The following is a 27,764-nucleotide window of genomic DNA, read 5'->3' as shown; positions in this document are numbered from 1 at the left end:
TTAATGTCGATATCAAGTTATTTCTTACATTGGCAAACAGCCAAACCATTCCCTGGTCACATCCACTTTTCAGCATTTAGTGGTCCTCTCAATCATCCCGATCACAGCCCCAGGAATGTTTCATGGCAACTCTGCAATAATACTATATTACTATTGGGTCCTGAATTTCAAGGTAGTTTATCTTCCAGAAAGGATATGAATAGAGCAATAAGTCTGAGTAGAGTGAGCTTTATTAATGATGTCCAAGATTTTAGACATATAGTATAACCTTCAATCAATTTTAATACTATTTCCCTTACACTAGTTTTAGTATAAACCAGTCCAACTGTGTTATAGTCTCAGATAATACAATGTTCAATTCTTTTCTTTTAAAATACAGATTTGTCAGAAAAATTTCTAAGTATCCTATACCTATCTAACTTCCTCAGCCTTTAACCTAAAAGAGTATACCTTTTAGTGCTTCCTGTATAATATAAGGGCAAGTGATGTTTTACCTAAATTTAATGCTCAACATCTCTAGCTGTCAGAGAAATGCAAATCAAAACCACCCTAAGATACCATCTCACTCCAGTAAGTTTGGCAGCCATAATAAAGTCAAACAACAACAAGTGCTGGCAAGGATGTGGGGAAGAGGTTACACTTGTACATTGCTGGTGGGACTGCAAATTGGTGCAGCCAATTTGGAAAGCAGTATGGAGATTCCTTGGAAAGCTGGGAATGGAACCACCATTTGACCCAGGTATTCCCCTTCTCGGACTATTCCCTAAAGATTTTAAAAGAGCATACTATAGGGATACTACTACATCGGTGATAATAGCAGCACAATTCACAATAGCTAGTCTGTGGAACTAACCTAGATGCCCTTCAATAGATGAATGGATAAAAAAATGTGGCATTTATACACAATGGAGTATTACTCAGCACTAAAAAATGACAAAATCATGGCATTTGCAGGGAAATGAATGGCATTAGAGCAGATTATGCTAAGTGAAGCTAGCCAATCCCTAAAAAACAAATGCCAAATATCTTCTTTGATATAAGGAGAGCAACTAAGAACAGAGCAGGGAGGAAGAGCATGAGAAGAAGATTAACATTAAACAGGGACCAGAGGTGGGAGGGAAAGGGAGAGAGAAGGGAAATTGCATGGAAATGGAAGGAGACCCTCTTTGTTATACAAAATTACATATAAGAGGAAGTGAGGGGAAAGGGAAAAAACAAGGGAGAGAAATAAATTACGGTAGATGGGGTAGAGGGAGAATTGGGAAGAGAGGGGAGGGGAGGGGAGGGGGGATAATAGAGGATAGGAAGGGCAGCAGAATACAACATACACTAGTATGGCAATATGTAAATCAATGGATGTGTAACTGATGTGATTCTGCAATCTGTATACGGGGTAAAAATGGGAGTTCATAACCCACTTGAATCAAATGTATGAAATATGATATATCAAGAGCTTTGTAATGTTTTGAACAACTAATAATAAAAAATAAATAAAATAAAAATCTTATCACATATGGTAATGGCATTAACTTACTTCAATGGAAGTATTAAAATGAGTGAATTAGGATAGCCAAATTCAAGCATATTAATCTCTGACTGTACTTATCCTCATGCAGAAAAGCATATCAGAATAAAAGTGAGAGTGCTCTTATATTGACAGACTTGTCAATTTAATTTATTTTAAAAGTAATAAGCCACTTAAAATTTAGAATTGTTTCTATATATACACATACATGTATGTGTATATATACACATGTGTACATACAAATATATATATTTGACATAACCCATCTTCAAATAATTATGATACCATTGTTTAGCAATGTTGAAACTGAAATCTACTCGAAGGGCAAGGAGTGTGACCTCTGAAGATATATAATCAGAGGAATATTTTGAGGCAATGACTGACATTATAGAGGTTCTCAATGTATAAATTTAGAGTGTATCTGAGATTTCCCAGGATTACTAAAAGGAATTCTCAAATCCATGAGTACCCCAAATGTTGTCTGTGCATCAAACAAGGAGAGGGCCACCCATAAATCCCATAAATGTATACTAGATATTATCAAAAAGATGTTAATGCCCCTGCAGTTAATAAAATGTATTAGAATTTTATAGAAATTCAGAATAAGTAAAATTTGTCACTTTTTCTCAATCTATGCTAGATATATAATTATTATGTAGAGGTAGGAGACATTTTGAGGTTACAGAGGTATACTCATAATACTGTAAACCCTAGGCATAGTTAAAAAATCACCCAACTGGGAACTCATAAGCCTAAGATCTGTTCTTCATTTGATATCGTATTTTCTGGATTTTAGAGGTCTTGGGCAAATTACTCAACATTTTAGCCCTTAACTTCCATAACTGTTAAATGATGAAGTTCTCCCTAAAGAGTCTTTGAGAATGCAACCAGAGGTAGCATCTATGGTTTTAAATGTACAATATAAATTAACCTTACTAAATATGTAAGGGAAATATTAAGAATCTGAAGGGAGAGATCAAGTACAATACAATAATATCAAGAGAATTCAATGTCCCCACTTTCAACAAATCTCAGAACTAAAGATCTTTTTAAGTTCTTGTAACATATATTTATGTAGGTATTGAAAACCAAGTTGCTGTTAACTTACATTTTTTATAGAATAATTTACTTACTCATTTTTTATCAGTAGCCAATGTGCTAGTCAGCTTTTCATTACTGAATCAAAATACCTGAGATAACTTGTAAAGATAAAAATGTATATTTTGGCTCATAGTTCTGGAGGTTTTAGTTCATGATCAGTTGGTCCTGTTGTTTTGAACCTGTGGTGAGCACCTCACAGAGGGAGTATATGGTCGAGCACAACTGCTCACCTTATGTACCAGGGAGTGAATAGAAAAGAGGAAGGGAACTGGCATCCCACAGTCCCCTACAAGGGCACACCACCACAATGACCTAAAGACCTTCCACTAGGTTCCACTTCTTAATGGTTCTGCTACCTCCCAATAGTACCATCCTGGGAATGAATCCTTTAACACAATAGGATTTTATTATTTCTTCTATTCAAGTCCCCTGATTGTGGTAACCATAGATGCCCATTTTAATAGGGAGATATTATCTATTTCAACAATATGGTCTCTGAGGGTTTTAATCTATATGTCTTTCTATTTTTACATCAGATTGAGTGGGAGTATCAGGCTTCAATTAGTAAAATTGACCCTACTTTTTTTTCTGAGAATTGGTCTTTTTCCTAGATTTTTGCTTCTGTTCAGGTTCTCATAGTCCACAGAAAGTAGGCTGTATATTAAATCCATAGAAATTATCTAATAATATTAAAATAAAAGTAGCTCCTGAATTTAGTATAATCAGGCCTTTGAGGTATGGCAAAAGTAGAAAATACAGGTTTAGTGACATTTTTCTTCATTCTTTCTTCCAAATTACAGGGTAAAAATGAAGAATTTTACCAATTCAAAACTATCCACATAGTTTCTTTCAATATTTAGTGGGTGCATTTCTCAAAGATACCTATTTCTTTTTATTTCTGTTTTCTCTAGTTTGAAACATTAACTTCTAGATAGAAGTTAATATTATTTTGATTAGATTTATTTAACTTCTTTCATGTGGCTTACTTTCAGGCAATAAGTTAGAGATGCTATAACATATAACTTAATGAAAAATTTCCCCATTATATCTTTTTGTTTTAAAGTAATACATTAATATAGACTCTAATTTTAATCATAGGTAAAATATATTTTAATTTTAGTTCTTAAATCAGTATTTTGGTATAAAGGAAACATCAGTTTTAAGGATTATTACTTTTCTCCTAATGAAAAAATAGTGTAATTTTATACTCTAGACTGTGTAATTAACTTTACCTTAGAATATATGAATCCTAAGTATAACTTCATTTAATTCAAAAATTTATTTTCAGATAATTTATTAAAATGCAAACATTATAGATTTTCTATTAGAAACAATGATAGCTACAGTAGATTGTTAAAGGATGCACATTATAAAAAGAAGCAAATTATAACATTAAAACCATAAAATGTGGAATATGAGAGAGTGTAGTGTTTTGTGTATGCAATTAAAGTTGCATTGTTATCAGCTTAAAATAGCCATTTATAAGATGTTTTATATAAGCCCATTATAACCACAAAGTAAAAAAAAAAAACTATAGATGATAGATAAAAGATAAAAAGAAATGATCTAAAGAAAACCACTACATAAACCTATCAAACCACAAAAGAAGAGAGCAAGAAAGGAAGAAAGGAACAAAGAATAAACAAAACCACCAGAATACAATTTTAAACTGGCAGTAGTAAATCTTTATCTGTAATTAGTTTGGAGAATTTAATCTATTTACATTCAATCAGTAGACACAGAGTGATTGAATGAAAAAAAAATTATAAGCTGTCTACAAAGACACACTTCACCTTTAAGGACAGGCATAGACTGAAAGGGAAAGGATGCAAAAAGATAATCCATTGAGGTTGGAAACCAAAAAAAAAAAAAAAAGAGTGGAGTACCTACATGTGAATCGGACAAAACATATTTAAGTCAAAAACTGAAAAGAGATAAAGTCATTGTATAATGATAAAGGGGTCAATTCATCAAGAGGATAAAAATAGCAATTGTGTGTTGGAGCATCTAAATATGTAAGGGAAATATTAAGAATCTGAAGGGAGAGATCAAGTACAATACAATAATATCAAGAGAATTCAATGTCCCCACTTTCAACAATAGTGGACAGATGATCTAGACAGAAAATCAGTAGGGAAGTGTTGAACTCAAAGTACACTTTATACCAAATGGACATAGCATACTTAGAACATTCCATCCAACAGCAACAGAACAGAAATTCTTCCCAAATTCATGTTAGACATTCTCCTGAAATGATCATATGTTAGACCACAAACTAAGTAGGGACAGAATTAATAAGATTGAAACCATATACATATTTATATAAAATCATGCCTTCATGGAAAAAGTACTAGTCTAACTAGGAGTTTAAGTATGAATTATTTTTAAGAAACGAATTACCATTAACTCTGATCTGATGAAATTTCCACTTCCTAAGCAGCAAAAAAACAAGTTCTCAATAAACCAATTCTACAACAATACAGCTTTGCAGATCTTTCTGAAAAAACAAAGTAGGTTATGTTGCTATTTCAGAAACTATAAACTGTAGACTCATAGCTTTCCCAGGCTCTTTATACTCTTAATTTTAGATCCATTCATCAAAAGCATTAAGATAATGAGATTCAAGTCTGAAGCAATAGAAAGTATGTATATCAAAACTGTCATGCTAATGTTCTATTCATTGAAACAATGTTTTTATTTATGATTAACTCTCCTAGTTTCAATTGGAATTTGAAATGGTTTGGTAGACATGCCTTAAAGAAACAAATATGATCATTTTTTCCCTTGTAATAAACAATTTTCCCTAAGTCTTAACTTGTTTTCTACCTTTGGTTTTGGTTACTGTTCTATAGATAGTAGTTCTTACACTTGTGGGCATAGGGTGCTTTTCTACAAGTTAAATGAAAACAAATTGATTTTGATGTAGCTAGTTTCACTACTTCATTGAGTACATATTCCATTCCTACAGTTCATAATGTGTTTACTGACCTAGAACTTGAAAAGTCAAGTTTAGCCCAACACAATCACTTGAAATCAACACAAGACAGGGGTTGCATTTCCAATGTCATTATGGAGACAGAGTTCAAGACTGCAGTATTTAGATTTGTCAAACTCTTTGGCATTTTAGTTGCAGGATATGTTTAGATTTCACTTAAGAAAGAGCAACTCAGATGATGAATTGAAACAGATGTATAATCAAGGACTATAAAACTGCTTTATAATTGCTGAAACAACAAATATGCCACCAATCTTCTGCATATTTTTCTGAAAGTTTCCAGGCCATTCAATTAAATATTGAATTATATAACATTTATACCAATAAATAATTAACTTTAAGTAATAATATTCTAGGATTGAATTTCTGGAAACAATTTTATAAAAATAGACCAAAGGAATGGTGTTTTAGAAACAGTGTCTGAGATAAGTTGTACATATGTTTATTGGGAAGTACTCTGTAAAGATTTACCTATAAGGATGTGAGGGAGTCAGTACTGGGCAGATGGAAAGACTGACCAATACCACCATTACTAGTGAGGCTTCTGCCAGTCTGACAGGGAGCCATGGAATGAGTATGGTTCTTTAAAAATGTTCCCAAATTGAGGCAAGTGAGCTGAACCTTGTGTCCCTGCACTAACCAAGTGCAGGTCTCAGAGAGAGATGCAGCTATGATCCTCCAATAGTCATTATTCTTTTCATCTGGGTGTGATCCATAAACTCCAGGAGAGGATCTCAACAGAGACCACAGTATTCACTAGGGAGGTATTAGCATATTCTTCCTACCCCACAAGTTTGGGAAAATATACAAATTAGTGGCAAAAACATGAAATAAATTGGTCATTTTTCAATGGGCTTTAATGTATCAGAACCACTGTGATTTAGAGAATGAGATTATGGTATTCAGGGATCTCTTTTAAATCTTCTTAACCCAGAAAGGAGTGAAAGAAGCTAACACTTTGTGTCATCCATGAATTCTCCTTTCCCTCTTTTTCTTTCTTTAATTATTGTTCAAAACACATGATATAAAATTTACCAACATCCATTCAGCAATTACCATTTTACTTTCTAAGAGTTTTACTATTTTAAATACCCTATATAAGTGAAATCATGTTGTATTTTTCTTTTCGTGATTGGTTTATTTCCTTTCATACAATGTGTTCAAGGTGTACTCATGTTGTAGCATATGAAAGGAGTTCCTTCTTTTTAAAGGTAAATAATATTACATTGTATGTATAGATCACATTTTTATACATTTAGTCATCAATTAATGTTTTTATTACTTCAGTTTCATGGAAATTTTGAATAATGCTACAATGAATATGAGTATGTACCTACCTCGTCAAGATCCTGTTTTCAATTCTTTGAAATATATAACCAAAAGTAGGATTGTTGGATCATATGATAATTCTATTTATAATGCTCTGGGGAAACTCAATACTTTACTCCATAGCAGTGCACAGGGGTTCAAATTTTCCATATCCTCACCAACATTTGCTATTTTATGGGGTTTTATTCCTTTAAGTTACATGGTAATGGGTGAGAGGTAACATTTCACTGTGATTTTGATTTTGATTTCTCTGATATTTAGTGAGGTTAAGTACCTTTTGAGAATTTTTTGGCTGTTTATATATCCTCTTTAGAGAAATGTCTACTCAAGTTATTTGCCCATTTTTAAATAAGGTTGTTTGTCATTAATTCCTTATAGATAACTCACCTCAGAGCCTTTCCTTTTAAAGTACAGATTTCTCAGAAGATTTATCTAATTTACTAGATGGTAATCTTAGGAAAATATTTTAATTTATACAAATTTTTTCCTGTTCTACAAATTGGTAGTAATGATGTTCATCTTGTCCATACCAGAGTGGTATAATGATGAGCCAATAGAGAAAGTGACTAATAAATTATCTTATGCTGTTCAAATTTCTGTACAAATATTATTATCAATTTAATCCCAAAGAATCTACATTTTTATACTATTTAATACAGCTTCATTTACATTGCAGCTAATGGGTCTTCTGTCTTTATTCCGCCTAATGAATCCCTAGATTGAAACTATGATAAGATTCTAAATGGAAGACTCAGGCTGAATTTTTGGAAAATATGCATACATCATTTTGTACATGTTCAACCTGCAGAATATTCTCTGTAATACTTAAGTGGAATCAACTCTATGAAATGCAAACAAATGAAAACCAGAATAAATTCTTTAATCCTGGTATTTTTTAAAGTGCTAAAAATTTTGGAAGAATAGCAGTGCACTTTGTATAATGAAAAGTGTACACTATCCTTTAGCTGCTTAATCTCAACTGGTTGTATGGATTTTATCCTAATATCACTTTTAGATTCATCAGTGACCCCCCATCAATAACATGGTCTTTATTCTAGTTTCACCTAGTTTTCACCCCTTAACTTCTGCAATAGACTTTCTACTTATTGGTATTATCATTACACTCTGTACACTGTTCCTAAGCAAAATTCTAAGTGCACTTACTGAGGTATTGGTTTCTTCAAATATACTGAAAAATGCTGACAGCCTGATTTATAGGCATAATTGGAATGACAGTGTGAATCTTGCATTCTATATCTTTAACACTTTAACTAGGAGATTCTTTTTCAGCAGTGTTCTCTTTACTGGATCAGCATCTTTTCCCTGTGGCAATGGGAGAGGCATCTTAGATTCTATTTTGGATACAAGTGTTTAATGAATAAAAATGAATGCTGTATCAGTTATCTATTGCTGTGTAACAAGATACCCCAAATATTGTGGCTTAAAATAAGAACCATTCATCTAGTGCCTGATTTTTTCAATCTTTTTAGAGATGGGCTCATCTGGGTAGTAGTTTTCCTGATATAAACTATTTCATATATTCATGTTCAGTTAGTAAGTGATGGCCTCACTCCTGTATCTAATACTTGTTAGTTATTGCCTGATATAACATGGGTGGCAGGGTCACCTGTCATGTTCAGTAGATCAGCATACTTCACATATTGGTAGAAGAGTTCCAAGCATAGCCCAAAACTTAAACATTGTTTCATGCTGCTTTCATGTTTGCTAATATCTCCTTGAACAAAACAAGTCAGTAGGCCTATCAATATTCAAGATGTGGAGATGTATACTATAGATCTTTTTTTAAAAAAAAAATACCTTTATTTATTTACTCTTGTGTGGTACTGTGGATAGAATGCAGTGCCTCACATGTGATAGGCAAGTGCTCTCCACTGAGCCACAACCCCAGCCCCTATATATATATATATATATATATATATATATATATATATATATATATATATATATATATATATATATATATTTTAAACAATATTTTTAGTTGTATATGGACACAGTACCTTTATTTTTATTTATTTATTTTTATGTGGTGCTGAGGATCGAACTCAATGCCTCACACATGCTAGGCAAGTGTTCTACCACTGAGCTACAACCCCAGCCCTGAATACTATATATCTTAATGAGAGTATCTGCCCTACCTCATTATAAGGTCTTAAGTACAGGGAGAGAAAGAATCTATACATATTTATTCTCTATCAGAGATGCTATCATTTTATCACCAAGATAATTTCCTCTGTAATATTATTAGTATCCCCTGATGGTAATAGGTTTGCTATTTTACTGTTTCTTCAGTGCCTGCTCAATATCATGTGGGTTAGAGAAGCACTTCCTTTCTCTTACTCTAGCCTTCTGAGAAAAAAGAAAGCACAAATTTGGGTAGGTATAAAGGATATCTAGAACAAACACTAAAATGAATATAGCATAGACATTAAGGTGGAGAAAAATAAATTAAAATCCCTTTTAATTAATTAATTCTCAATCAGGAGCAACTTTTATCATTTCAGGGCATTTGGTAATGTTTAGAGACATTTTTGGTTGTCAAAATTGAGAGGTGCTCTAACCATAAATACTCAAAAATAATACTTATCCTACAATGAGCAGGATAACTACTCAGAACAAAGAATTATCAAGACCAAAATGTCAGTAGTGCTGAAGTTGAGAAACACTTATTTTCACTTTATGTAGGATGAATTCATATAATGTGAGTTATAGGATATCGTAATTCACTTAGAAGATGGAAATGTAAAAAGGAAAATGGAAGGGTTGTTTCTTCAAATTAGTGAAGGAAGGATGGATGTTTGAAGTCAGATTGAAGACATTTCTCAAGAATAATATTTAAGTTGTGGAAAGAAGCACACTGCACTCAATTATTATAATCCATATTTTAGGTATAGATCAAGTGATATTCTCTCCCAAATTAGAAATAATGTTAGACATATTTTTCAGTACAATATGCTAAAAACTTATAACTCATGGAGTCAAATATTTGAGTGGCTAATAATTCTTGCATATTAAGTGGAACATGTAAGAAATATTCCTGATGATCAGATAATTTTTTGGAATATGTATAGTAGTTAACCACACTAGTTTAGTATTTGTCACTTGTTAATATGAGCTCTAACACAAGTAACTTTGCCTTTTGATAAAATGAGGATGTTAATATTTATTCTGAGGGTTGGTAAGAATCTTGCCTAGCACAAAGGTATCTCTGAATAAATGATGGTGGCTATGGTAGTATTGGTTGCAAACTCCCTTCCTTCTAAGTACAATAAATATTTTATTTACATTACATTCCTAAGAAGAAGGAAAGTATCAATTTAAAAAGTGAGATAGGTAGCATCACTAAACTTTAAAATTACATTGTTTCCATGTATATTCAACATAGTTCTCGAAACACTGGCCAGAGCAATTAGACAGACGAAAGAAATTAAAGGAATAAAAATAGGAAAAGAAGAACTTAAATTATCACTATTTGCAGGTGACATGATTCTATACCTAGCAGACCCAAAAGGGTCTACAAAGAAACTATTAGAGCGAATAAATGAATTCAGCAAAGTGGCAGGATATAAAATAAACATGCATAAATCAAAGGCATTCCTGTATATCAAGGACAAATCCTCTGAAATGGAAATGAGGACAACCACTCCATTCACAATATCCTCAAAAAAATTAAAATACTTGGGAATCAACCTAACAAAAGAGGTGAAAGACTTATACAATGAAAACTACAGAACCCTAAAGAGAGAAATAGAAGAAGATCTTAGAAGATGGAAAAATATACCCTGTTCATGGATAGGCAGAACTAACATCATCAAAATGGCGATATTACCAAAAGTTCTCTATAGGTTTAATGCAATGCCAATCAAAATCCCAATGGCATTTCTTGTAGAAATAGAGAAAGCAATCATGAAATTCATATGGAAAAATAAAAGACCCAGAATAGCAAAAGCAATTCTAAGCAGGAAGTGTAAATCAGGCGGTATAGCGATACCAGACTTCAAACTATACTACAGAGCAATAGTAACAAAAACAGCATGGTACTGGTACCAAAACAGGCGGGTGGACCAATGGTACAGAATAGAGGACACAGAGACTAATCCACAAAGCTACAACTATCTTATATTTGATAAAGGAGCTGAAAGCATGCAATGGAGGAAGGATAGCATCTTCAACAAATGGTGTTGGGAAAACTGGAAATCCATATGCAACAAAATGAAACTGAATCCCCTCCTCTCGCCATGTACAAAAGTTAACTCAAAGTGGATCAAGGAGCTAGATATCAAATCAGAGACTCTGCATCTGATAGAAGAAAAAGTTGGCTACGATCTACATATTGTGGGGTCAGGCTCCAAATTCCTTAGTAGGACACCCATAGCACAAAAGTTAATAACAAGAATCAACAAATGGGACTTATTTAAACTGAAAAGTTTTTTCTCAACAAGAGAAAAAATAAGAGAGGTAAATAGGGAGCCTACATCCTGGGAACAAATTTTTACTCCTCACACTTCAGATAGAACCCTAATATCCAGAGTATACAAAGAACTCAAAAAATTAGACAATAAGAAAACAAATAACCCCATCAACAAATGGGCCAAGGACCTGAACAGACACTTCTCAGAGGAGGACATACAATCAATCAACAAGTACATGAAAAAATGCTCACCATCTCTAGCAGTCAGAGAAATGCAAATCAAAACCACCCTAAGATACCATCTCACTCCAGTTAGATTGGCAGCCATTATGAAGTCAAACAACAACAAGTGCTGGCGAGGATGTGGGGAAAAGGGTACACATGTACATTGCTGGTGGGACTGCAAATTGGTGCAGCCAATTTGGAAAGCAGTATGGAGATTCCTGGGAAAGCTGGGAATGGAACCACCATTTGACCCAGCTATTGCCCTTCTCGGACTATTCCCTGAAGACCTTAAAAGAGCATACTACAGGGATACTGTTACATCGATGTTCCTAGCAGCACAATTCACAATTGCTAGACTGTGGAACCAACCCAGATGCCCTTCAATAGATGCACGGATTAAAAAAATGTGGCATTTATACACCATGGAGTATTACACAGCACTAAAAAATGACAAAATCATGGAATTTGCAGGGAAATGGATGGCACTAGAGCAGATTATGCTTAGTGAAGCTAGCCAATCCCTAAAAAACAAATGCCAAATGTCTTCTTTGATATAATGAGAGCAACTAAGAACAGAGCAGGGAGGAAGAGCAAGAAGAAAAGATTAACAGTAAACAGAGACATGAGGTGGGAGGGAAAGGGAGAGAAAAGGGAAATTGCATGGTAATGGAGGGAGACCGTCATTGTTATACAAAATTACATATAAGAGGTTGTGAGGGGAATGGGAAAATAAACAAGGAGAGAAATGAATTACAGTAGATGGGGTAGAGAGAGAAGATGGGAAGGGAGGGGAGGGGGGATAGTAGAGGATAGGAAAGGTAGCAGAATACAACAGTTACTAATAGGGCATTATGTAAAAAGGTGGATGTGTAACCGATGTGATTCTGCAATCTGTATTTGGGGTAAAATTGGGAGTTCATAACCAACTTGAATCTAATGTATGAAATATGATATGTCAAGAGCTTTGTAATGTTTTGAACAACCAATAAAAAAAAGAAAGAAAATGAGAACAAAAAAAAAAAGAAAAGAAAACAATGTTTCTTTATACTCCAGAAATATTATCATGATTCCTTGAGTTCTAGTTCTTTAGGCCTTGTTCATGTAGAGCATAAGCCCTTATTATGCTAAAATGTCAATTGATGATAGTTTAGTATGATTTATTTACTCTTTAGAGTGATGGAAAAATGGAGACAAAATAAATATGTGTTCATAACATTTGTTTCTAATTTTTCAACATACATGTATAGACTACAAATATTTAGAGGGAAAAAAGTGAGATTCTTCCTCTCCTGCATACAAGAGCTCATCTGTCTTAGAATCTAGACATGATTTCCAGTTTTGATAACAATACTTTTACATATTTCATTAAGCCACATGCCATCCTTTCAAATATTCAGAAAGAATATATCCCCAAATGTTGCTTACTGTTATTTTATCTATTGATGAAATGGAAGTAACTATCTCTCCTATGCCCTATAGTAAATAAACAGTAATGAGATTTAACCACATATATCTTTGCTGTCTTCTGTTGACATAAAATAGTGAGGAGAAAGAAATATTCAATAGCACTTTTTGATATTACCTCATATAATATTTAATGTGAGTCAATCATTTTTCATTTAGTAAGTTGGCTTATTTTTTATATATAAAAGTAAAAAAGACAACAAAAGTTACCCAGATTCATAAAACAAAGCTAGGAATAGAATATGTGCTTCTTGTATTCTTATCAACCGAAGGAGACCTGTGAATTACAGAAAAACTGTGTGTGACTGCTTCAAAGGAAATGTGTCATACACATTGTATGTGTGTGTGTTTTAAAGATTTAGTAGCTTCTTTAAAACTCTAAGTAAAGCTGTTAGTCTGACTAATCATGTACCCCTGAAACCAATTAAAATTTTAGACTAGAGAAATGTTCTTCAAACACTTTTGAAAAAACAAGGGTTCCTTCCTAAAGCCAACACCTTTTAATTAACAAAATATTCAGAGAAAAGCCGTGGTTTGCAATAGTATATTTCACCTACAGTTATTCATGCTACTATTCTGATGTGACAAAGTTAATTCATTTTATCTCTTTTGAGCTTGATTTTCTGTTTAACTGTGGATGGAAAACCACAATTTTGGTAGACATCTTTATTTTCTAACAAATTCATGAATATGCTAAAATCATTAATAATCAGACTATTCAAGCAAGCTCTCTTGCATTCTCTCTCTCTCTGTTGTTCTCTCTCTCTCTCTCTCTCTCTCTCTCTCTCTCTCTCTCTCATATATATACATCTATCTAGCTGGCTTGATTGTATGTATCATTGTACACATGGTTTTGGCATTAGGTGATTGAGCAAGAAGGACATCAATGTCTGTTCCTAGAAGGAGTAACATTTAATGGCATGACATCAGAAAGACTATTTTTTGTTAGGATCCCATGCAGGAAGAGACACTTCCTCCAATGAACTTAAAAAGAATACACTTTATTTCCACAGGGGTTAGAGAAATTGATATCTGAAACAGCCAATCCCAGCACCAATTCCTTGTGACCCTAGACATGGGCCAAAGACGAGAGATAGATGTCCAACCAAGCTGATCAGACTAGAAGGGAGGATTAAATGTGGCAAGGACGAAAATACCCCTGATGGTTGGTGAGGAGACCATTTCCCATGCTTCTTAGGGAGGGGAATTGGAGACTGATCCCAGAACATCCTATTGAAAATTCTGTGTACTAGTTTATGTAATTTAACTTCTTACTTGAACAGCATTACAAGTTCAAGCACTCTCAAAAATCCTCTATATTTTAAGGCATAGAGTTAATAGAAAACCCCTTTGGAATAACCACAAATCCCTCCCTGACCCTTATAGTCAAGAATATATTACTCAGATTTTGTAAATTCACTCACTCTACCCCCTTAACAGATCTTCCAGTCCATTTCATACCTGCTGAAATGATTTATATGTTTCTAGTAAAATGACATAGAGGAAATGAAAGGACCTCATGTTATTTATATTAAAATTATCTAGAAATGTAATGTGAGTCAATATGGTATGCACAATAAAATAAGATCAATGTTCTAAGAACCTAAAAGTTTCTCCTTTGAAATGTTTTGCTTGGAATGAATACACACACACACACACACACACACACACACACACGTATAGATCTCAAGGCAAAGGGTTTTTCAGAAAAAAATAAAACATTAAATAGTGTTGTTATAAACAGAAATGGCCCTAATAAAATGTGTAAAGTAGGTGGAGATCAACCTCTTTCTATTTTATGTTATAAAATTACTCCTTGAGAACCAAGGTTTCTGAGTTTAGAATTCAGCTTTCAGTTACTATCAGCTAGTCTCTAGACCCATATAAAATAAAGAAACATGGGGGAAAGAATAGTGTCTTTTGTAAATAGTGCTAGTTAAATGGAAGTTTCACATTCAAACCATGAAATTAGAACCTTACCATATATAGTATACAAAAATCAACTCAAGTGGATAAACAGCCTAAATATAAGACCAGAAACTATAAAACTTCTAGAAGAGAGCATAGGGGGAAAGTTCCTAGATGTTGGTTTTGGCAATGAATTTTTGGATATTACATCAAAGTTCAGGCCAGGAAAGTAAAAATGAATGAGACTACACCAAACTAGAAAGTTTCTGCACAAACAAAGGAAACATAGAGGTTCCTCAAAACCACTACATGATCCGGCAATCACACTACTGAGTATATAATCAAGAAAAATGAAATCAGTATCTCATAATAAAATTTACACTCACATGCTTAGTGTTGTATTATTCATAATAGTCCCAAAATGTAAATATCTTAGGTGCCCATCATTGACCAAATGAACAAAGAAATTAAGATACAGACATGCAATGAGATATTTATTATTCACCCCTAAAGCAGATTATGGTCTTGTCATTCACCACAACTTTGATAAAACTGAAGGACATTATACTAAGTGAAATAAGCTAAACACAGAAAGAAAATTATTACATATGCTCGTGTAGGATCTTTAAAGAATGTACTATCCAGAAATAGAGAATAAAACACAATAGTGAATACCAGAGTAGGGATAGGAGAAATGGGAGATATAAGTCAAAATATACAAAGTAGCCGATATGTAGGATCTATGTATTAATCTAGAAATAGAATACACAACATGAGGACTATTAGGTAATTAAATTGTACTATATATGGGATCCATGCTAAATGAGTAGATTTTAGCTGCTCTTGCAACAAAAAAAATGGATAACTATATGAATGCTGAATATGCTAATTTGCTTCACTATGATACTCTCTATATACTCTACCCATTTATTTTTTCCACATATATTTTATGCAATATATATATATATATATATGTATATATATATATATATATATATATATATATATATATATATATATTCTCTTGACATCATGTTTGTACCTTAAATGTATACAATAAAATTTATTTCAACCACAAACCAACCAACCAACCCTAAAATCTAATAGTGATGTAAAACATTTTTTTTTCCTAGTGATGAATATATTTATGTAAGAAAATGTTAAAAACTTTAAAGTGTTTACAACCCAAAAGAATATTATAATTCTATTCCTGATGGTGTCTTTATAGTTACACACTTATGGTCCTCCAAAATGCACAGAAATTTAGAGTTGGGATTTGAATAGGAAATGATTCTCAGAAAAGGGAGAGAAAAGCTTTCAAAAAGCATAGAGAATATACAAAAAGACACAAAAGTGTGAATAGGCCTTTGCTAATTGGAGAATGCAGAGTAGAAATTGAGGCATGAGGGAACCTGTGGAGAATGGAGGGATATGAAGCTGAAATGTGAGAATGGAGATAATGAGGAGTCAATAAACATTGAAAGAGCAGCAAAGGAAAAATGGAGAAGAAAAAAATCCTTACATGGTATACCTACTATCATAACGATACTAGAATGTAAATTACATGTATGACATCATAAAATCCCTCAAACAATTCCATGAGATCAGTACTGTTCTCACTGCTAAAGTACTGTTACATAGGTTAAGACTGAGGATCTGAAGTATTCAATTTAGCAAGAATGCTGGAATCCCTTACCAAAAGACGTCTTCAATCTCAGGAAAGATTATTTATCCAAGGTTGTGTATCTAAGAAATGGTAAAAACTGCTGTTCATGAAGAAAGTACTATTGTAATAATTATTATACAGAGAAGTAAATGAAGGTTCAGAACAGTTAAATAACCAGCCTAAAGTTACACAGCTAAGACATGGCAGAGCAAATATTTATCCACCTATCTGGACTTGAAAGTCTGTTTGGCATTGTGCTTCCTGATCCAGGGTTCTGTCCTGCTTTTACAGAAAAGTGGGACATGATGAGAAGGATTAACTAGTTTTATTTGTTCTATTAAATACTTGAGCCTCCATTATGTTTTTCAAACAGTGCCTCTTCCTATATTATTTTCTTCTTCTAAAAATAACTAAAATGGCCCAAATAGCAATAGCCTAGACATACATGTTCTATGTTCTAACCTTCAAGAAATAATTCTTATATAATAACTTTCAGGATTCACTGTAGATAGAAGTCTTCTAAGTTTACTAAACACCTTTTTGTGTAGATTTTTTTTAAAAAGGTTTCATTCATTTATTTGGAGGACATCAACAGGCACCTACTATATAGGACCTGAATGAAATGCAAGGAATAGAGCAGTGTATAAAAGAATGGTTCCCCCTCCATTTCCATGGGATTAAGATGTTCTCACATGGCAATAGAGACCAGAAATGAATGACTGGTGCAGAGATAGTTTTATTGCATGACCTCTCAATCTATCTGCTATATCATGTATATCCACAAGAAAATAATTTTAAAAAAAATAACAACAATAGGTAAATGGCAGAAAGATCAATTGAGGGAAGCGAGCAGGGAGCGGGGGAGGGAAGTAGAAGGAGAGGTACTAAGGACTTAATTAGAACAAGATACATTCCATGCTTGTATAATTACGTCAAAATGGATTCTACTGTCATGTATAACTAAAAAGAACCAATAAGTAAATAAATATATAGAGAAATTTAAATAGATGATAGATATTTGTTCCTTTTCCTCAGTGGAGAATTTTATGTTATTATTATTCCTAGTCCCTCCTTAAAATGTTTTAATTGTCTTGAATCATTTTCCCTTTTCAAATCTTAATCCCTGGACTATCTTTTCAATAAACATTTTTTTCCAAAAGTACTTTCCAGAAAACAGTAGTCTGCTCATTGAAGTCTGAACATTCTTTGCAATCTCATCCTTTACTATATTAAAATTTAAGATGACATGATAATTTCCACTTCATTAAGTACTTCTTTGTTGGTCTGATGTAAGTCTAGAGAAGAAAAAAGTCTCTTCCTCTTTCCATTTGAAAGTCCAATTTTCAATAAGTCAAGCTCCAAAGAAAAATGAAGTACTGTACGATACTTCACATAACCTTGAAATATTCCCAATCTGCTGAATATTGGCTGGGTATTCATTATATATCTACTTAGGAATAATTTGTCCTGTTTTTCAGTGAGCCTAGTGTTCTGCAGTGAGTTCCTATGGTGATATTTTAATATTTCTCTTTTCAGACCTACCCAATGTGTTCTTTCCAGGGATTCAGCTCCTTTGCTGGAAAGCCTTTTAAGGTTTCTAGACCTTGTTTGCTCCTGTGTACAGTTCCCCTGGACTGTATTTCACAAAATGCTACTTCTGCTTTAGATTATATTTCATTTTCTTTCTAGAAAGAGCCTCAGAGACATGAGATAGCATCAAGAAATAAAACTTCTTCTTTATCTCCTCAGTATTATTTTATTTCAATCATTAATTTTTGGCATTGGATTTTGATTTCGATATCTCAAACACTTTTCTTTCTGCCTTGTTCAAGATTAGTTCTTCCATCTATACAAGATTTGGTGTCTCTAAGAAGTTCAAGAGACAAAAAACATTCCTCCATACATCTCATCTTCTCTAGTGAAGAGACAATTTTGTATTGAACCCAAGGACGCTTAACCACTCACTTATTTTGAGACAGGGTTTCACTAGGTAGCTTACAACCTCACTAATTTTCTGAGGCTGCCTGTATCAGCCACCTGAGCTGCTGGGATTATAGGCATGTGCCACCATGCCTGACAAATGAATAGACAATCTTAAAAGTCCAAATGGTCTAGGCATGGTAGTGTGCACCTGTGGTCCCAAAAGTTTAGGAGGCTGAGGCAGGAGAATCACAAGTTTGAGGCCAGTCTCAGCAAGTTAGTGAGGGCCTAAGCAACTTAGCATGACCCTGTCTCAAAAGCTAAAAAGACCTGGGGGTATCACTCAGTGGTTAATGCCCCTGGGTTAAATCCCTGTTACCAAAAAAATATAAACTATAATTCAAACATAAAATTTAATATATGACTACCTCAGAATGAAAATCCAGTACAAAATGGCACATTTGTTTCATGTTGCTGGTATAATTCCCTTGTCCATCCCTCCAAGGTCTCCTACTGAGATGTCTTTTGCAGTTTTCCCTGAAAACTCCCCTTATGAACTACATAATCTGATATTTGTTCATTGCTGGACTCCTAGTTATATTAAACTCTTGAGGTCATTGGTTATCAAGTGGATACCATTCCTCCTTTCCACCACTCTCCTCCTATAACACAGCTGTGTGTTAGTTATTTAGTGTGTTGTTATTTAGTATCATTTCACATGAGCCAAGTTCAGCCCACTTCAGTCAAAACAGGGCTCCACAAAGTCCTCTCTTTCCCCAGTAATCCAGGTTACCATCCTTTATCACCATGTTCCTCTGTGGAGTGTTTTTGCTTGTTTGTTTGTTATTAATCAGGTGTTTATAAAAATAGTAACAGCATTATTGATTACCTACTAATATCAGGCACTGTACTAATACTGTTTTTGTAATGATGATGTTCTCTTTCTGGTATCATTGTATGTTCATTGCTTGTATTGGTAATTGAATCCATACAACTGCTTCTGTGACATTACCGTTATTATTCCTCTTCTACCCAGAAGAAAACCTGAAGCTTAGATTAGATAACTTAGCCAACATCCTAGAGTTCGTAGGCAGAGAGCAAGATTCTTTCCCAGGTCTTTTTACCCCAAGAAGTTAGATCTTAACCATTACCATGTGTACTATCTTACACTGCAGTGTTCAACACTATTAATACTAAGATTTCTTACTGACCTTAAAGCAGTGTTTCCTGTACAAATAGAAAAACTTCACTAGCTCTTATTTTCCAAAAAATAATGTACTTTGGTTTTTCTTCACTGCTAGTCACTTTATTACCAATCTAGAAGAAAAGAAAAACATAAGATTAACTGTTCCCAGAATAAAATACAGAGCTAAAACAAGAACATTTCATTGAATTTGATTTCCCTAGGGTCTTTCTCCAAAGTAATTGACTAGTTATAAAGGAAATTATAAGTCTAAAATAAGATTTTATTCAGTCCTTTGTTTTTCCTTTTTTTTCTCTGAATGAAAAAAATATAAGTAAATCTTATTCACCTGGAAATGTCTGAATACATTTGTTTACCAATTTCCCAGTCTATATAATTGTTATTGAGAAGTATTATTTAAATCAAACTATTTGTCCAAGCATGAGAATAGTTTTATCATTTTGAAAGATTATTAAATATGTATTGATATTTTCTTTGAATTGATATTTTATTTGAATTTCCTATGATGTATTATTTTATGAAGTATTCACATTGTTATAAACAGATATGTCATAAATAATAATATCAAATTGTTGCCTTTTAATTAAAATTAATTGTTACTTAAATTCACTCTTTAGCTTGTGTTTCTAATTTTCTTTTTCTTCTTTTCTCAAAAAAAATTTTAGCTCCTAGTCAGACTGTTACTCTAGTGACACAACCTGTGGTTACCAAGGAAACTGCTATCTCCAAACTAGAAATGCCATCTTCATTGCTGTTGGAAGTTCCTGCTCTGGCAGATTTCAACCGGGCTTGGACAGAACTTACTGAATGGCTTTCTCTGCTTGATCGAGTGATAAAATCACAAAGGGTGATGGTCGGTGATCTTGAAGACATCAACGAGATGATCATCAAGCAGAAGGTATGAGTTACAAATATAAAAGCTGGCAGAAGGTTTTCCTTAAATTACAGATTTTTCCACTAGCCATACCACTCTCCTAGACCATTTCCCACCAAGTCTTTAGACAGCTCTTTCTCTATCAGCAAGCACACTACTCTCTCCACTCTGTTCAGCCCAAGTATGAGCAAGGGTATGAATTAAGGCAATTAACTGTAGTAATCATGAATTAAAAGGAGGAAAATATAAGGGAAAAAAGCATATGCCTTCAAGTATAGTTGGCTTAGTTAGATTTAACAAACAAGTGGTATTTTTAAAATCTATTTTATACGGAATAATCAGCTTCATCAAACTGTTTACATTTAAACTGTTTTGGAACTTTGTACCCATTATGTATCATAGAATCAAACATAATAATCTGGGACTTGTTTGTTATCTACTATTCTAAGTTGTCTGTGCCAGTTTTCCTCTTTAAATAATAAGGAAAATTGGAAGTTAATTATAAATAAAAAAGAAAACTAACAAGCAATAAAATGTTTAAAAATAACCTAGATCTCAATATTGATATTTCTGCCCTGCCATATTCAAATCAACATGTTTTTAATACAATATTTCATTTATCAGTTTCATTGGAATCCATTTGGTAAAATTATGACATCTACTAGAAACCTATAAATATGTTGATATAAATGTGGTTTATCTAGGTAAAAAAAATTATAATTGGTATCTTCTATATTTCTGAATGGATGAAAAAGTAATTTTGAAAGTTTCAGACACCATAGCCACATCACTTTTAAAAGCTTTCAAACATTTCAAAAGAAATAATCAATTGTGGAGGTATTCAAGTGTTAAATAATTGCCTTTTGAAAACAAGGAACAGGGCAGACAGTGCGGGTAATATCTTTGTGGTGCTAAAGATGGAACCCAGTGCCTCACACAAGCTAGGCAAGTGCTGGACTACTGAGCCACAACCCCAGCCCCTCTACTACTGCTTTTTAACAAGTGTTCATAGCCATATTTTTTAAGAAAAAAAAAGATTCATAGATGTCACCCTCCTATTAGGTAGCAGAGCAAGTATTCAAATCCAAGTCTGTTTGATTCCTAAATGTGGGTTCTTACTTACTACATACAGTGCCTATAATAACTATACCTGTAGTGACTATTTAGTGTGTGTGTGTGTGTGTGTGTGTGTGTGTGTGTGTATATATATATATATATATATATATATATATATATATATATATATTGTGTCTATGGTCTATATCAGACATTATGCTGAGAATTTTATATTGAAATGTGCTGATAGATGCAGAAACAAGAGCTACATTATTTCATGATATCATTTTACTAATACTTCCATGAGTATTATTTATCATAGGAGGCAATATATTATAGTATTTAAAGCTTGGCTCTACTACTATAGCTGTGTGACTTTGGATGAGTTGTTAAACCTCCCTAAACATGAATTTATCATTCTGAAAAATATGGATAATTATACTGTCTGCCTCATAGGTTACCATGAGAATTAAATTAAGTAGTGCACGAAAAAAATATTTTGCATTGCTTACTGTGAGTGTTCAGAAAATGTTAGTGATCAATATTAAGTTTCATAGCAAACTCTGGAAATCTTCCCACTCAGGGCATTTGTATTATACAAACTGTATGTGACATAATAATATGGAACTGACAGCTGATTTCCATATCAGCACCCTATTCCACCATTGATATTATGACCTCCTGTACAACCCCCTTGATATTAAAGTGAGAAAGTACACACTCCCTTGTGATGGGTTCATGAGCCTAGCCTTTATAGAAGCCATTGTCATGTTCAGTAGTCTTCAAAGTTCTCTAATAAATTTGTCTTTTTTGGAAAGTACTATTAATTTGGTGTCCTTCACAGAGATTATCTTTAAATATAGGCATGAAATTAGCTTAGAAGTGTTGAAGAGCCATACCTGGGGCAGGGAAAAATTAAGATTTATAAATTATATATGTATAATATGAAAATTAAGTTTATATTTGTAAATATGCATTCATATATATGAATATGTTTATATTAATTTTTATTAACATATATTTCCAATTTCCCTTACCTTGCTAAATAGTAAGGATACTATACTTCTGCTGCTTCCTTCTTTTGCATTGAAAAGTAATTTATGAAGACATTGTCAGTTCTTGCCTTTTATAGTTTAATCACTAAATAGTCAATGAAATGGTCCTAATTGATTATTAAAGAAATGTAGTGTATGGAATGAAACAAGAAGGAGAGGTAAGTTTAGGGGGCATTTTATTATATCATAAATAAATAAATAGTTCCTTTGAGTAAAAGTTTAAATAAAACAATCCTGCCTCTAATGTTTGATATATGAGAAATGAGTTAATATCCCAAAAGTTATTTGTATAGTGTAGAAATTCTATTAACACCTGTTTATTCATATATTCCTTTAGCAAACTTTTATTGATCTGCTACTATGTACTCAGGAAATACAAAATTGTACAAGATAAGAATGTGCAGGTATAATGTTGAAAGGGAGAAAAACAATAATAATGCTATAAAGATAAATTTTAGAGTGATAGCTACAAAATATTTAGCACTCATTACATGTCAATCACCAATCTAAGTACATCTTATCTATTCCTTAATGCTCACAACAATACTGTAAGGCACATTGAAGTTTAAAAGCCTACCTACCCAAGGTCAAGGAGGAAAGTGACAGTGATTGGAACTGAACTGAATCAGAGGCCTGATCCTTAAACATATTATTTTGGGTTTTGTTTTTTACTTCTCTGGTATATTTGGTGGTGATCTAGGGACTTGTTTCAGAGAAAATTAAACCTGAGGAGAGAACAATGACATAACTTGCTGACAAAGCATAAGCCCAAAATTAAAAGAATAAGTTAGAATTAACCAACTAGATGAGATGAGAAAGGCAATCTAGGAAACAGACTGTACTTTTAACTGAGGTAAGGAAAAACATTACATAACAAGAATTGTGATTCCATATGGCTGAAGTTGAGAGAAGGGGAGCTAACTGACGGGGATACTTGCCAGACTGAGGAGATTTGTTGATGGCCTATAGGCAGTGGCCACCCTTAAAGGATTTTAAACAGTAAAGTAAAATCATCCAGTGTAAAAATTTCAGTTGTCTATCAATTTGTCTGGATGCAAATAACAAATCATTCTTTGATTATATCATCAGAAAGTGAATTTACTAGAATTAGCATGAAGGCAATGGAACAAGACTTAGATGAAGATCTGAACATGCCTAGGTACCTAATTAGCAAAAACTAGTTGAGTCTCTTTATGATACTCCCTTTTCTTCATCCTGTGTAACTATGTTCAAAATTTAAAGCCTAAAAGAGAGAATCCAGTTGACCTTGCTTTGGTCCCACCCATCTCTTAGCTAGAGAAAATCAGAGAACCTTTATTTAAAGCCTTCTTTCGAAGTCCCTTACAATGAAGGAGAGATGATCTCCCCTCCCTCAGCTAAAAGAATTTGGGATCTGTTGACAGTAAAAGAGAGAAAGGATGCTGAGCAGCCAATGAACACTGAATTCAGGCAATGAACAAGGATAAAGGACAGAAAAAAATGATTTTCAGGCAGTAATTATCATAGTCTAAGCAACAGCTTTAACTACTTCAACTTTGTAACCTGGAGTCACGAAATAAAGACCATTTATACATTAGTACTCCAAATATAATTTCTTGACCTTTACACATTCAGTAATTGGCTCTCAATAAATGTAGATTGTTGATGGATAATATGAATGAAATATGATAAGGAGATTACATTTTTAACAGATTAGAACTTGGGGATTCTAATTGTAACTGCAAAGCCTCAGAAGTTAGGTGACATGATGTAACAAGATATTTCATGACTCAAGAAGTTAGATTTGAATGTATGAAGTTCAGATCACACCTTAGTCATGCAGTAATTGAAATATTGACCCCAGAAAAAATATAAGGACAAACAGTTGCATATGCTAGCCTTGCAGTAGCTTTAGATGTTAAATTTTAAAATCACATACCTGGTAAAAAGCTTCTGTTGTCTTTAGCATAAGTTATTAAAATTAAATTTCTTTTTTTAAAAAATGGGAGCTGCCATAATTTCTAGATAATAATTTATACTAAGCAAATTAAGCAAAACATGGAAATTAAAATTACACCTATAATTTTTGAGATTTTACTGGGGACTGAATCAGAACAAATTATATTATGTGTCTTTGTGATTATGCCAAAATGAATCCTAATGTTATATATAACTAAAAAGTACCAATAAAAATGAAAATACGAAAAATCAATATTAATCTTTAAATAATAAAATGTAGTCATCTTTGAGATTTTTAAAATGTAGCCTCTTTAGAATTAAGCAACTCTACTGCTAAATTTTGGAGAGTAGAAAATAGACCATTATCTTTTAGAGAAATATACATGTGATACATGCAAATTAAAACTTTAAATGTTAAAAAGTACATGCAGCTAAAGTTTATTTTCTAAAATTCTGAATGATAATAAGTATTATTTATAATCTATAATCGAGAAATTAAATTTATTTCCTATTTCATAATTTTTAACTGAAATTGCTCTGAGACAAAATTGTTCTGATGATAATTAGCAGTTTTCTTTTCTGTGTATAATCTATCAGTCAAAGGAAAACATCTATCTAGACTCAGATTGTTACTTCTGACCCTTACAAAAGAAAGGAGGGAGGATAAAAGGAAAAAAGGGAAGGAAAAATGAAAATTAAAAAGGATAAAAGAGAAGGAGGGAGAAAAAGAAGGATAGAGGGAGAGAGTTGGATAGGAAATCTAGGGAGAGGTTTGGAACACTGGAGATAAGTGTTGCTATCAACAAATTGGATTTAGGTGGCCATATGATACTGTTATTTTTTTATACTACCAGTGTCTGATTGCCCGTGCTAATTATAGTCTTTTTTCTAGTCATTTTGGCCAGGTGTTCACCACTAAATCTGAACCACAGCACTTGTATTAAATAAAGAATTAAATTGGCAAAGGCATTTTATCCTCTAATAAGACCTCTCCAGGTTGGAGTTGAGACAAATTGGCCAATCTGGACAAGATGATAATAGCCTTGTTCAAGATTCATTTTTAACTGTGCACTACACTGTTACCTAGAAGATTTCATTATCGCAAGATTGAGCAGTTTTAGTGGGTACAGTATATATTTAAATTGGAAATAATCACTTGGATGTGTTCAATTTGTGTTGTTGTTGCTGAGGTCAAAGGCCTTAATAAAACTTCCATTATTTTAAAACTCTGGTTACAGTGTCACAAAGAGCATTTGAATGGCTTTAAACTCATTCTGATTATAATTTTCATTGAATAAATTTAGCCACAATCTGATGACAAAGGAACTTTTCTATCATGGACCTACAGTATTGGTAAAACAATGTATATGAGACCAGTGGGGTGGGGGTGAGATTTTAAAGTGTTATTGATTGTTTAAGCTAAAAACAAAATGAAACAAAAGAAAAGAGTGTTTCTTGGATTTATTCTATTGCCATGATCCTAGCAGAAAGTGCATATTACAAATAAGTTCCCCTTACCAAACAAATGAGAAGAGTTACAGATAATTTAGTTAATTTGGCTAAGGTCATTTAGTAAATGTAATTGTCCTAACATAAATCCAGACCTCTTGAGAATAGATAATGTTTCTTTCTTTTTCTGTGATCCTTTGTCCCCTGCTTACATGTTTTCTCATTTCTACAACAAAATTGCAAAAAACAAACTAAACTCAATTATTTCTGAGTACTTCCAATGGATTTCAAAAGTTGGGTGACAGTCATCTTAGGGCAAGGACATTAAAGATGTTTTTTTCTCTTTTATCTAACAACTGTCATCTTACCAGTACTTTCTGCACAACCTTGTTTAAGAAATACCATACCAGAGTATGCTGTCTTTCCATATATAGAAGCTGTGTATTGCATTCTACAAAGAATCATCCATGATTTGCTTGGCTAAAAACATTTGCAAATTTTGTGCTTCAGTTATCTTCCAATAAATACACATGTTTCCAGTAGATGGCTTGTTACCCTGTAGATCACTGCTCCACATCTACACAATTTTCTATTCTTACCTAGTAGGAGCCAAGTTCACTGTTATCTTCACTGAAGGATGTAAAGATATGTCAATGTCAGTAATTTGACCCTGTGGTCATGACAGAATTAAGCTCCCCTTAAATAAAAAAAATCACAGAGTTGCAAATGCACACACACAAATCCCATTTTCTAAGTCTCAAAACAAAATTTTTATGGAAAATGATACCATACCTTCGTTTTTGCTTAAAGATAAACATGCTGTACTCAACCACATATTTCAAAGTCATGCATAAAAATGCATATCTTATTACAGTTCAATTCAATTCACTGTAAAGTCTTCTGTCAAAATCTCATCACACAAAACTGAATCATAGTATTCACATGAATTCTGATAAAAAACAAGTATAGTGTGTTTTCAATGAGATACCACTGGGATTTTTTTTAAAGTTCGTCATTTTTTTAAATAGTGAATTCTACTTACAAATTTTCTTGCTTGAATATAGTTATAACTCCTTTCAATAAACGGATTTTTTATTATTTTCAAAAAGGTATCTAAAATCTGAGATCTCTTTTTTTTACAAATAGGTAATATGGGTAACTAAATTACTTTTATTTTTTTGAAATTATGTTTTTATGCCTTAAATCATAAGTCTTGCCTCTTGGGCTTCATATTTCACCATAACTTTGGATCCTTCTAGTCTGCAATTAAATTTACAATGTGCTGTGGTATAGTTTTAAGTAACCTTAATTTTAGGGGAATTATAGTTAATAGGGACATGGGTGGTTTTTCTTTTATTTCTTCATTCAACAAATTGTCTTTGTTAACAAGCACATTAGAGACAGGTAGGGGTCCACAAGGAAATGAACTGGGAAAGAGACAATGGAGTAAGAGTTTGGATTTAAATTTGATTTCCTTGTCTATGGTAATAAATAATTAATTGAGAAAGAGATGAGGCAGTGATTACTCATCATTAGTAAAAGTGTTTTTACACATGTACACATTTCTGTATATGATTCCTTATATTTAAGTGATATATGTACTATATGGGAGTAGATATTTTA

General features: G+C 32.9%; 1 protein-coding gene across 7 annotated transcripts in view; it reads left to right on the top strand.

The window, feature by feature from the left end:
* Dmd (dystrophin) overlaps window positions 1–27,764 on the top strand; it is a 2,062,171-nt gene that overhangs the window by 1,373,738 nt on the left and 660,669 nt on the right. For all 7 annotated transcript variants that reach the window (XM_071606751.1, XM_071606753.1, XM_071606749.1 and 4 more), the window contains one exon: window positions 20,435–20,667. In XM_071606751.1, the coding sequence (XP_071462852.1) occupies window positions 20,435–20,667 (233 nt within the window). The remainder of the gene's footprint in view (window positions 1–20,434; window positions 20,668–27,764) is intronic.

The sequence above is a fragment of the Marmota flaviventris genome, chromosome X (assembly GCF_047511675.1).
Source record: "Marmota flaviventris isolate mMarFla1 chromosome X, mMarFla1.hap1, whole genome shotgun sequence".
NCBI lineage: Eukaryota > Metazoa > Chordata > Mammalia > Rodentia > Sciuridae > Marmota > Marmota flaviventris.
The sequence above is the reverse complement of the archived record's forward strand: the minus strand, read 5'-3'. Positions and strand labels throughout refer to the sequence as shown.